The following is a 12,849-nucleotide window of genomic DNA, read 5'->3' as shown; positions in this document are numbered from 1 at the left end:
CGTATTTTAGACAAAATTATATTCTATAGCAGTTTGTAGTGTGGTGGAGGTGAGCTCAGGCAAGGGCATTTCCTAGGCATCTTTCAAAAATCATGTGAACTAGTAGCCTCTTTCAGAACATTTTATCCAAAATGTGATTCTAATGGAATCTTTTTGCCACATAATCCGGCTATCACATTTTTGCTCATGTTCCAAGTTTTATTTCTGTGATGTTTAGGATTAGTTTGCTCTAAGCCAATACAGAAGGTTGTCATTCATCATTTCTGTGAGCATTGCCACATCAATATGATTCCCAGTCAGGAGAACCCTTGAGGGAAGAATTTAAGGGAACGCACGTGTGTAGATACTTAAGCATTGTGATTTTATTGCGGAGGAGTTCAGAAGCAAAGAAAACTGGGGAGTGTGAACTAGGAGGCTACAGACCAGCAGCTCAACCACTGTAAGATTGTCCTGTACACTGCAGAGTTCAGAGAATGTGTTATGGGCATTGACTTCCTGGGGCCCAAAGTTATTCCATGGGACTGCTATTCTTTTTAACTGAGTCCTCCAAACTTGAGCAAGCCCTGTGCTTGCAGTGGCCACAACAGATGATGTGGGCCCTTCTTCTTCTTCTTCTTCTTCTTCTTCTTCTTCTTCTTCGGATGAGGGTTCTGAATTGTGTCACTCTCAGCATGAGGGATCAGTTTTGGATCTGGTAGATCCATGGGCAGCTTTGCTCTGCCTTCCACCAGTTCAAGGCCCTATGGTTTATGCCACTGGTGGGAACACAATGGTCTGTAGTTTCATAATGGCAACACTTTCCCTGGGGGCCTCCGGAGCACCCACAACCAGCAGATGTTGGCAGATGACCACCTCTGCCATATCCTAAACCCCTCCAGCAGCAAAGATCAGGGGATTAGGACTTCCTACCCTTCAACCTCAACATGTATTTGGGGACACATTTCTTAATTTTGTAATATTTATTTGTAGTGTTGCTGTTGTAGCCCATCACCCATTAGTGTCTCCCAAATTGCCAGATGAAGTCCATTGCTTTAAAAGTTGTATTCTGCTGCATCACATTCGTAGCAGATCCACTGAAATCAATGAACGAGTGAGTCATAAGTCACAAGTCCATTGGATTCAGTGGGTTTACTCTGAGTTGGACTTAATTGGATACAACCCTTCTTATAGCCTCTGTGGCAAATAATTGTTTCAGTCTCATTAGTCATGTCTCTGTGCTCCTAAATTGCTTAGAGATTTTATCAAGGGGTATAAAAAATATAAGTAAAGGGGAAAAAAATGGCTAAATCTACTACCATCCAGAATTCCCAGGGCCTTTATGCTTTAAAAAAAGATATTTGGCAAAAGGTGCATATAAACATCATAGATGATACCTGGAAATTGAAGAGGAATTCTAGTTGGTGAACTGGCACAGGAATAAATGATTAGCCCCTCTCCCAGAGAGCCACAGAGACAAAAAAATCATTCAGGCTACCATCAATGGTAGCTACTATTAAAGCTTTTAAGTGACACCAGAATCTCCTGTCATCATGTCTGGTTTGTGTTAGAACTGACTAGAAAAAATAATAATTAATGGCTTTCTTTTTATAAATATGTTTTATATCACAGTTTGGAATACTCCACAACTTGAAAGCATATTTAATGACTTTCAAATCACTAGGTGTTAAAAATATTTAAATGTATCTGCAGCCCCACATTAAACAAAGAATTTGAGGGGGAAGTGACGCTACACCGTTTTTTCCTCAGAAAGGCTTTCCTTTGTCAGTCTTTTACTTTTGCTGGTGATGGAATTAATTTTGGCTGACCTCCTCAAGGACCATATGATTTTAAGCGTTCTTGCTGTAAAAACAAATGCTTCTTATACCTCCCCCCTATCTCCAAGAAGAAAATTGTACAATTAAACGTTTACTTTTTTATATATAAAAAAAGAGAGAGAGCCAAAGTTTAATCTTCTTGACAAACCACAGAAAAACTAATGATTTTCAGAAGATTAAAATGCAAATTGCAGCACCTTTTTGGCAACGAGCAATATTCACGTAAGTTTTCATCCGTGTTCTTCTTCTAAATTACAGGTGCTGTTCTTATGTAGGCCGAAGGGGTAATGGCCCTCAGGCAATTTCTATTGGCAAGAACTGTGATAAATTTGGAATTGTTGTTCATGAGCTGGGACATGTGATAGGATTTTGGCATGAACACACAAGACCAGACAGAGATGATCATGTAACCATCATCAGAGAAAACATCCAGCCAGGTGAGACCATTTTAGTGTGCTTTCTTATATTTTAGTGTTGTGTTTTATATTTTAAAATGCTGCCCCATTTTATTCGCTTGCGGCTCTTGAGGTTCTTGCACATTGGTTTAACTGGATAGTGCTAAAACAGCAAAATTCAGCTGTGCTGTTCAGAGTGGGTGTTTATATGAGACATTCGCATTATGCAAGGTAAAGGTAAAGGACCCCTGACAGTTAAGTCCAGTCGCAAACAACTCTGGGGTTGCAGCGCTCATCTCGCTTTACTGGCCGAGGGAGCCGACATTTGTCTGCAGACAGTTTTTTCAGGTCATGTGGCCAGCATGACTAAGCCGCTTCTGGCGAAACCAGAGCAGTGCACGGAAACGCCGTTTACCTTCCTGCCAGAGTGGTACCTATTTATCTACTTGCACTTTGATGTGCTTTTGAACTGCTAGGTTGGCAGGAGCAGGGACCGAGCAACAGGAGCTCACCCTGTTGCGGGGATTCGAACCGCCGACCTTCTGATCGGCAAGCCCTAGGCTCTGTGGTTTAGACCACAGCACCACCCACATCCCAACAGCGCCACCTGCGTCCCTATTATGCAAGGTACTTTGTGTTAATACGGTGAATACTTAGTAAAAGCAATTGATAGCTTATGCAGTCTCCATAGCCTCAAGCTGCCTCCTTGGCAGTTTACCCTTGTTTGAAGAAGCTGTTGTTGTTGTTAATTGGTTATATTGAAGGTATGTGCCCCTAGGCATCTTTGCAGATGATTTATTTCTCTCTAACACTTGAGTGAGTGAACCACATCTTTAAACCCTCTAAGAAACCATTTGAATGTCCTGGGTGCATAGAGGGAAATGTCTCTATATTTGGAAATAGGAGCAGCCAGTAGAATATGGAAAAGGGTTGGTTGTGAGCAGAAACTATGTGATGGTTGAAATTATGTTCATACATGGTCGTACAAGGCTCCAATGAAGATGCTAAAGCCCTTTGAAAATTAAAAATATGCTGTAGATAATAAATAATAATGAGTGTAGGAATGGGTTACAAAATCAGTTCCACATTATGTTAACAGCATCAAAAAACCTTGATTTTTATGTTCCCACAGCAACAGTCAGAGTAGCAAACATGACATTAAGAATATATAATGAATGAGTCAGATAAGGACAGAAAGTAGTCCCAGAATATTTGTCTCCATTTGGCTTTCTTCCTATTCAGCATAGCACGTAGCACAGTAAGATGGGGTTTCATAGGACTGTTAAAAGAATAATTTGATTCATGAGGAAAAATTGATATTTAAGAATGATTGCATTAAGAATGAATCAAAAAGCTGTTGATAGTTGTGCAGAAACGTTTGGCTTCATCAGTATTGATTTTCTCTGACTGAATGAGGAATGGCTAAGGCGAACTTGCCAGGTTATGAACAGGTGATACCTGAGAGTCTGACATATAAATGTAATATTTGTTCCTGAGGGGCATAGCATCAAAACCTTAAAAAACACTATACCACCAGTACTCTGCAATAGTTGTAAGATGTGAAAACTCACCGTTGGATCCCAATGTTGTGGCAGGAGTTGGTCAAGGTTGCCCAGAAACACCATTGAGTGCTCCAAACAAATGGATAGAGGAAAAGTTAGAATAGAGGGTAAAACTCCTCTCCTGCCTCCCCTTCGCTCTGCCTAATGTGTCCAGTTATAGAGAGGCTAGATGTGCTTGCAGAAGATACTAAAATGCATTGTATTGGGCCAGAAAAATAAAACATCCTACAAAAGTCCTGAGGTGGTTCCAAAGTCTCAAGATCAGCCCATTCCATCTCAGACCACTTTGGGTTGTCTCAAATTCTGAGGAGGTCTAAATATCTCCAAAGTGGATATATTCACTCATGCATTGTCAGAGGTGAATGCGCAGCAGTACTGTATGTAAGTAGAAGGGCTGGGACTTCTGTTTTCTTCTGTTTTTCTCTTTCTTTTTAGGAAAGGCTTACATGAGATCTTGCTTATGAATTATAGGTCAGGAGTACAACTTTTTGAAGATGGAGCCTGGAGAAGTGAATTCTCTGGGGGAGCCATATGATTTTGATAGCATTATGCACTATGCCAGGAACACCTTCTCAAGGTTGGAGTCTCAGGTTATACCTTTTGACTTTTAATTCCATTCTTCTTTGTGTATATATTTTATAGATGTAGTTTTGATTCAGGCAATTGACCAAAGAGGTTTATCATGTTGTAGCTCCTCAAGCTAATAGTTGTGAAAATGGTTCTCTTAGATATGTCTGATTATTTTATAAGTATGTTCTCATAATGATCATTGATAGACTTTTCTTACACTTGTCTTACAGTAATCCCCACTTTAAAAGAAAAAGAAAAAAAGAAAACTGCTCCCTTGCTCTCAGAGTTTTCTTGTTCATAGTAGACAATGGGGAACTTCCTGTGCTAGGTTGCTAGATCATAGCCATTACCTTCAATGGGAACAAGTCCTATTTTGTCACTAGGAGGGAGCAAAATAGAATAAGGCTTCTCAGAACACAAGGGGTAAAGGTGCCAAGGTGAAAAAAGGTTATTCCAGGCTACTATCTAAAACATTTTGCCAGTAACAGGAACAATGTGGAATGTTCCCAGCCATTATATATTAGAAATTCTGTTACTCGTGGAGATTAGATCTTTTCTTAATTGTGAGTGACACTAATTTGATCATTTTTAGATTACTGTGATGGAAAATGAAACCTTCAGAAAGCACTCATGGTGCTTGGTAACAGGATGAATCAATCTGACTTTGTTCTTTTATGCATGTCTTTTGAATGTGGTCCCCCCCCCCACATAGACAGGCAGGCTTTTTATGTATTGAGTTCCCCCCATAATAAATTCCACCAGAGTTCAAAAGATTGCATCTACCGTTGACTATGATTATAAAAGTAAGAGTTTTCTGATAGACCTATGACCCTTTTCAAAGATTGCATTGACAAATAAATGCTTAGAATAAAGTATGCTAGCATGGTGAACAGCACCTGATCGAAGCAGTCTATAAGCATAATCTACCTTGCATATATTCAAGCAGTTGTGGAAATGATTGGGAACAAGAAAATGATTATGGTTCCTCAAAAGCAAAAGCAGCATTTGAAGGAGATTTCATTGTACTAATTATATGAAAACTAACAGTTTAGTGTGGTATATGTTGCTCTTCATATTAATTTAATTTCATTGCACAATATCAATTGATGTTCGGAATTGTTGACAGTTTGCTAAGGAACAGGGACTTGAGCAGAACAGTTTCCCAAACTGTTGTTGCATGGTTGTCAACAACAAACCAATTTAATCAAACAAGCCACTCTCGAGTTTTCCATTATGCCTGCTATTTATTTATTATATTTTTTTAGATCTAATTTGGCTAAGAACATTGCAATATACATAAGCAAAAGTTAGATTTTGATAGCTTAGTTTGATATGAAACCTGATTGGGTTTCTTGTTTTTTTAATTTTTTTTTAGGGGCATGTTTCTGGACACCATCCTTCCTTCCCGTGATGATAATGGAATCCGACCAGCCATTGGTCAACGCACGAGATTAAGTAAAGGAGATATTGCACAAGCAAGAAAGCTGTATAGATGTCCAGGTACCGCACCATAAAACATATGCCCAATAAAGCATGCTTTCCTGCAGAATTCATGAGCGCTAACAGATAGTTTTGAATAATCTGTTTCTAATCGGTTTTCATTCAGGCAGTTAACGCATATTTGAAAGCTGAGATCGTAAGCATTTTAAAGTGTGGTAGCTCTGGGACATTAGGCACTAAGGTATGAATGGCCTGAATCTGAATTTACTGACTCATATGGCATTTCTGTGCTTGCCTACTGTAGCTGTTCACTTGCTGGATAAGGAAGTGGGAAAAAACATGATTCATTCTCTCAGTTCTTATTTAAGATATTGTACTTTAAGCCTGGAGCTATGTTTAGATGAATGATGGGTTTGTTTAACATATCTCAGCAGCGGAATCCAGATGCCCTGCAAAACAATTGCACCGAACAGCTCTTTGTGCAGGAATTCTTTATACAATAACCATCATGCTTGGTCTGGACCTCTTGCTGCAGAGAGTCTTGATAGTACCTCGGTCACTTGGTCTGAAACGTTATTTCTTTGGCCACTCCCCCTCTCTTGCAGATCAGTTAACTAGCTCCTAGGCCAGGCATAGGCAAACTCGGCCCTCCAGATGTTTTGGGACTACAACTCCCATCATCCCTGACCACTGGTCCTGTTAGCTAGGGATGATGGGAGTTGTAGTCCCAAAACATCTGGAGGGCTGAGTTTGCCTATGCCTGTCCTAGATCCATGAAGCCTGAACAGCATCTTCTCACGATCTCCCCTCCTAAAAATGTGATTGGTCACCATTCACCCTTGTCCATGTGTGACTTCTCTTTCCTGCCCACAGCCCTTGCCTCTGCAACACAGAGCATGTGTGATGCTAATCTCTCACACCTGCTAGTTCTTGTCTGTTTCAGAGGAACCAATTAGAGAGGGAAGAAAGAAGGTAGGCACCCCCCAGCTTCAGCTATGTATTTTTTCCCTTCAGGAGCATTTTTTTTTTTGCACCACTCAGTAGTTCTGATAATTATTATAAACAATTCACAAGGCATATGTGTGATATAAGCATGCCAAAGAAACAACTCATGGTAGAAGAACTGGCATCTAACCAGGCGATACAGGCAATATAAAGCTGTGTTAAACTTCATAAAATTTCTTAATCTCTGTCTCTCTGTGTATGTCTGTGTCTTTATGTAAGTAGTTAAGTAATAAGGTTTTTGTGGCATGAAAAATGCTGGTTAGCTGGAATTGTGAATAAGGCACTGTAACCCCCTTCACTATATTTAAAAAGAAATGTAAATTAAAAAATAGCAAAGGGGCTACAGTGCCTTATTCACGTTTTCTAAGGACTAACTTCAGCATAATGAAACCCATTATTAACAGGTTGTAACATATAATTAAAGTTTGTTAACAGCAAGCCATTTTATAAGCTTACAAATAATGTGTACGTTGCAAATTTTGGCAGTACCAAATGAACTGAAATCCTTCGAATTCTCATGTGTTGGAATTTTAACTAATAACATTAGGAACTACAGACCCACTGTAATGAATTTCACCTTTCAACCAGGACAACCAAAGTGTTGCCTAACCAAAAGCAGAATATGAAATTTGTCAAGGGTAGCATTTAATTTGTGACAAATGGCATCATGGTCTTTTCTGAGCAGGCTATGTTTTAGATCATTTAGCTACAAATGACAGGGCTTGTGGGGTGGTGCAGGTCTTCTTGAATTAATCCAATTAATGCTAAGAGGACATTTGCACTGAACACTTGGAATAACTAGGGTGAATGACCTTTTTTTTTACATGGCTTTAATCTAAAGAAATGAAGGAAATGTAGGCAAAAGGATAGCTAGTAAAGCCTATAAGAAAAATATTTCCATATGTTAATGGACGCCTGGGTTGGGAAGCTTCCCAGTGCTTTGACATAAAATCTCAGGCCCTGAAACTTTTCTTTCCCTTCCTGTGCTCCATCAGCTCTGAGGGGCTGGGAGAACCCCAGATCTGTCCCCTGTGGGGGCAGAGGAGAGAGATTGTTCCCTTTGGCAAGCATAAGTGCTTTTGCTGATGGAACAATCTTAACAGTGCTACATGGTATTCCTCCCCCAATATATTAATCTCTACAGTTTAGTGGAATTACCAACAATTGTGGTGTTAAAAATAAACTGGTGTGGTCATTTGATGTGGTACTGAATACATTACTTAATATGTAGCTATACTTTGATTAGATGTCATGTGATGTGTGCTTTGTGGAGAGACAGAGAGGAAAAGGTTTTAGGCTAAGCCAGGGCTTGTCTTTATTCCTCAACATATACTTTAAGTCCCGTGTTTTCATGTACTGCCTCATTCAACCTTAAATAAGATTTAGCATTATTGAACATTATTGTCTGTCTTTATACAAAATCTTGTGGGTTTCCCCCCTCCCATATGTTTAAAGATTCTGCAAATCATTTATATTTAATTTGACTTTTGATTACACTTGTAATCTTGCCAGCTGGCAGCTCTTACACTGTCACTTACTGTTGATCTGATGTTCAGACAGACAGATTTCTGTTTGTAGCCAATGGCGATTACAACATAACTCACAAAAACAAATGAGGCAATCCAAGAGTAAGTTAAACATCAGATATGCAAGTTGTCAAAATTTGAAATAGTTAAGTTCCCCAAATCATTTAGATTTTTTTAAAAATCCCCTTGACAGTCAACTATGCTTTGGGTCAAAAAAGTAGCTTGTAACTTTTTTGCTCTTTAGTGCATATAAAGCTATAGGAATGGCGTTGTCTACATTAGCCAGCAACCATCTAATTTTGAAATCATCTGACTGACCTTATAGAACATTCTTAAATGAACAGAGGTATCTAAAGTCCTCATAAACAAAGCCAACCATTTTTTTTGCCTGCTAAAATAGTTTACCAGTCAGATATACTGCGAGCATAGTTCAAAAAACGAGGCTGAGCAAATACGTATCTTACCAGGAGGTGGGGTGAGGAGGTTTATTCACACAGATACCCAGCCCTTTGTGGTCAGATTTAATTTTAATATACCAGACAGAGGTCTTAGAATTTTTCATAACTTCAAAGTCCATTTTGGCATCTTCAGCAAACATTACATCTTGGGTCTTATGGTCAGAATTGTCCTGAGGTGACATTACAGGGGAAATTGAATAACTTTACACCAAACCGTAGCAATTTTGTACCCAGCTTTCTCTGGTCTGCAGGTCTAAACTCACAGTTTTGTTAAGTGTTCTTGCATTAGTCAGAGATTTTTCCAGTGCAGAACCCTGAATTTATGAATGTGTGCTTTTAAGGAAGGGAGATCTAAAAAACTGGGGTCGTCTTATACATGGGTAGTTCTGAGTGGGGACGGGTGATTGGTTGCAGACTTGAGTAGGAGATCGTCATCTGTGTTTTTTTGGGTGATTGGTGGCTGCAGCGAGGGCTGTGGTTGACTGGCTGTTGTTGCGGCAATTGGGCAGACGACTTTCGGCTTCTGCTACATGTGATACTGGCAGTGTTAGCCAGACGTGTGAGTGATTTCCCCCCCTCCAAAAAAGCTCAACAACTCTGGGCAATCGGCAGGCAGGCAGGCATCGCAAAGCATGGGTACCAGTGGCGTAGCATGGGAGGTGCAGGGGGGGCCGGCCGCACCGGGCGCAACATCTGGGGGTTAGGGTTAGGGGGCGCAAATTACTTGCCTTGCCCCGGGTGCTGACAACCCACGCTACGCCACTGATGGGTACCTCCCACAAAAAAATTTAATTTGGAAAACATTTGGACTTATGATGTGTATTGATATAATTTGGACTAATTGGTATGATATGTTTAATTTGGTAAATGGAAACTTAATAAAAATTATTTTAAAAAACAACAACTCTGGGCAATCTCCCCCTATTTTCTTAATTTCGAGTCCCCCAAAATAGTGGGCATCTTATACACGGGGGCGTGTTATACACGGAAAAATACAGTAAGTTCTAAGCAGTGTACCAGATGTACAATGTGGGACACTAGGTAGTGCACAAATGTTGTTGTTGTTGTTGTTGTTACCACCACCAATTCAGCCATCACAGATTGCTGCATCATGTAACAAAATGTGGATAAATGATGATGCTTGTAATCCTCAATGAGTAGCAGGTGGCATTTTAATGTCCTCAAAATGGATGTGACAGAGTATTTTAGCAAAATCTGATCTTACTCTTACTAATGGCAAGGTAACGAGCTTCAAAGAGCTGTCCTTCAGCCCATGCTACCAAATCAACAGGAGAAACATGTTGTTGATTTAAAGTTATAAGGATAAATGGCAGATAAGCTGGAGTGAAAAGTGAATGAACTTTAATGGCAGATAAATACTTCAGTTTCTACTGAAATTCACTGGGTAGGGAAAAATTAGTCAGAACCCCATTCTGCCCTGAAACAGTATGATAGACAGCTAAGTAGGAAATAGAGTAAAAGAATAAGGTATAGCAATAAAATAAATGTCATTGGTTGTTATATTTGCTATGCTTTATTATCCGTATTGTTACAAGAAATTTATGCACATCTTTTAAAAATAATTTCTAGTTTAATATGAATATATCCTCATCTAACATATAAAATACATGAACAATTCTGGTTAGTGTTTAGCATCATGACAATTGTTCCACTTATTTTTCTGTTGTGTGGAAACATAAGGATGTTTTTACTATTTACTTGCCTGATGGTCAGCAGTGACATTTAAAGGCATGCTGTAATTTTTTATTTTGATTTAAAGTAAGGGAAAGGACATGGAAATAATATTTTGGACAGGACAAAATGTCCTTGTCAGATTGTTTCAGAAACGTTGCTTTGTATAAAGCATCTCCCACCTCTGCTGTTAATTATTCACAGTAAAGAAGAAACACAATTTCTTTGCACTTTGTCAGGCAACCCTCAGCTGCTATAATATTTAATTTCTTTCAGCGTGTGGAGAAACACTGCAAGAGTCTACAGGCAACTTCTCCTCTCCCGGGTTTCCAAATGGCTACCCTTCGTATACACACTGCATATGGAGAATTTCAGTGACGCCTGGAGAGAAGGTACTTTGCAATTATTCCCAAGGGTTGGCGCTTTGTTCAAACCAAATATTTTGCTGTTGTTTGTTCATGTGTCTCCTGATCTTCTGGGGTTTTTATATTCTTATTTATTTATTTTAAATAATTTTTTTATTAGATTTTCCACAATGATAACACAAACCACAAAGCAAAATGATACACAAAAACAGAAAAAGAAAAAGAAAAAGGAAGAAAAAAAGGGAACAATAAACAGATAAGCAATAACAACAAACTTAATTCTTCACAAATCCAACCTTTTAAACATCTTGGTTGACTTCCTCAAATCCCTCCCTTCTGAGTTTCCTTGTAATTAAAAGTAACAGCTTTCCAATATCATTATTAAACTAAAACAATTTCCAATTATAGACTATCTTATTCACTTTTCTTAACATTCTAAATCCCGTTTATTTAATTATAACTTAGTTTAATCCTAGGCCTATTTGTTTCTTTCAAGTAATTTCTAATTTTTTATATTACAATATTTATTCAAATAGTCCTTAAATTTCCTCCAGTCCTCTTGAAACTCCTCTTCTTTCTGGTCGTGGATTCTTCCAGTCAGGTCAGCTAGCTCCGAAAAGCCTATCATCTTTATCTGCCAATTTTCCACTGTTGGTAGTTCTTGTGTTTTCCAATTTTTAGCAAGTAATATTCAGGCGGCCGTTGTGGCATACAAAAATAATTTAACATCTTTCTTGGGCAATTCTAAACCTGTTATTCCAAGAAGAAAGAGTGTTTTAAGAGTGGTTAATGAGACAAAGCCTTTGAACTGTACATTAGTCAGTTTATTCAACTTTGGCTTTAGTTAGCAGTCCAGACCCATTTTTGTCTGAAGCCCCATCTGAGTGCCTGGTCCTTATCTTCTGGGCTTTCATACTGGGAAAGCCCATCCAAATTGGTTCCTGGGGTGGCGGTTTTAACATCTCATGGGATGAGAGATAACCATGAGCATATTCTGGGTGTTCCTTCTATTCAGTCTAACAGGGGCAGGGAATCTTTTTCGGAATTGAGAGCTGCACTCCCTCACAGTTATCCTGTGGTGGTGGAGGAGAGGGTGCTTGATGGCAGTGGGTGGGGCTAGACAGGGGCAGAGGAAGGGGGCCGGTGGAGCTGGTTCACCCCGGATGTCACCACTGAGGGGGTGACAAAATGCCAGGCAGCACTCACTGTAGTAGGGCCTACAGCACGCCCGAGTCACGCGTCTCTCCTGGGTGTGACGTGGTGGCTTTGGCACCTGCAGGCTCCGCACTCCCCAAACGGTCCACCCACTGCCTCCCCCTCAGCTGTAGGGCGGCTGAGTGGGAGGAGACAGGCAGACTCCTCAGAGGTCCCACAGAGTGTCCTGCCCCTGCACACCCCGCCCCCGGGCACAGGGACCCATGCTGCCCCAGGCACCCAATCGGCTTGTTCCGCCACTGGGGCTAGAGGCAAAAGAGCAATGGATGCAGTTCTTACCTTTGTATAGTAGGCTACATTTTACCAGGGAAAGCCAGAGGTTTCCTTCACGTGTGCACTCTGTCCAGGCAAGCGCAAGGATTTATTTCTGTTCAAGGACACATTCCAAGTAAAAAAAGTACTTGAGGGCATGGAGCAGGGTCATAAGGCAATCCTGCAAGTAAACTAGTCCCAAGGCCTGAGAAGAAATCAGCAGCCAGTGCAGATCTTTGAGCTGAAGTGTATGCTGGCAAGGTAGTTTGTCTGTCATCAACTATGCTGCAGCATCCTGCACTAAGTGCAGCTTCGCAAGTGCAACGGAAGCCCCACATAGAGTTGCATTGCAGCAACCCACTCTTGAAGTCATCAATATACAGTATATTCTGTAATTTGTTAAACAGAATAAAATAGCCTGCCTGCATATGGTATGTTTGCTTTTAGGATATTTCTTATTAATCACAAAACTCTTTTATTTTTTTAAAAATGCGTTGTTGGTCCTAAAGATGCAAAACAGCCAACAAAATGCCCAGCAGCCTTTGAAAAGCATGA

General features: G+C 40.0%; 1 protein-coding gene across 4 annotated transcripts in view; it reads left to right on the top strand.

The window, feature by feature from the left end:
- Window positions 1-12,849, top strand: part of TLL1 (tolloid like 1) — a 130,465-nt gene that overhangs the window by 70,037 nt on the left and 47,579 nt on the right. For all 4 annotated transcript variants that reach the window (XR_008332153.1, XM_053402897.1, XM_053402899.1 and 1 more), the window contains 4 exons: window positions 2,073-2,251; window positions 4,243-4,348; window positions 5,717-5,841; window positions 10,739-10,854. Coding sequence is in view for 3 of the 4 variants with exons in the window: in XM_053402897.1 (XP_053258872.1) it covers window positions 2,073-2,251; window positions 4,243-4,348; window positions 5,717-5,841; window positions 10,739-10,854 (526 nt within the window). In the remaining variant the exon portion in view is untranslated. The remainder of the gene's footprint in view (window positions 1-2,072; window positions 2,252-4,242; window positions 4,349-5,716; window positions 5,842-10,738; window positions 10,855-12,849) is intronic.

Source organism: Podarcis raffonei, chromosome 9 (assembly GCF_027172205.1).
Source record: "Podarcis raffonei isolate rPodRaf1 chromosome 9, rPodRaf1.pri, whole genome shotgun sequence".
In the NCBI taxonomy this organism is placed as follows: domain Eukaryota; kingdom Metazoa; phylum Chordata; class Lepidosauria; order Squamata; family Lacertidae; genus Podarcis; species Podarcis raffonei.
This window is presented reverse-complemented; position numbering and strand designations above follow the sequence as displayed.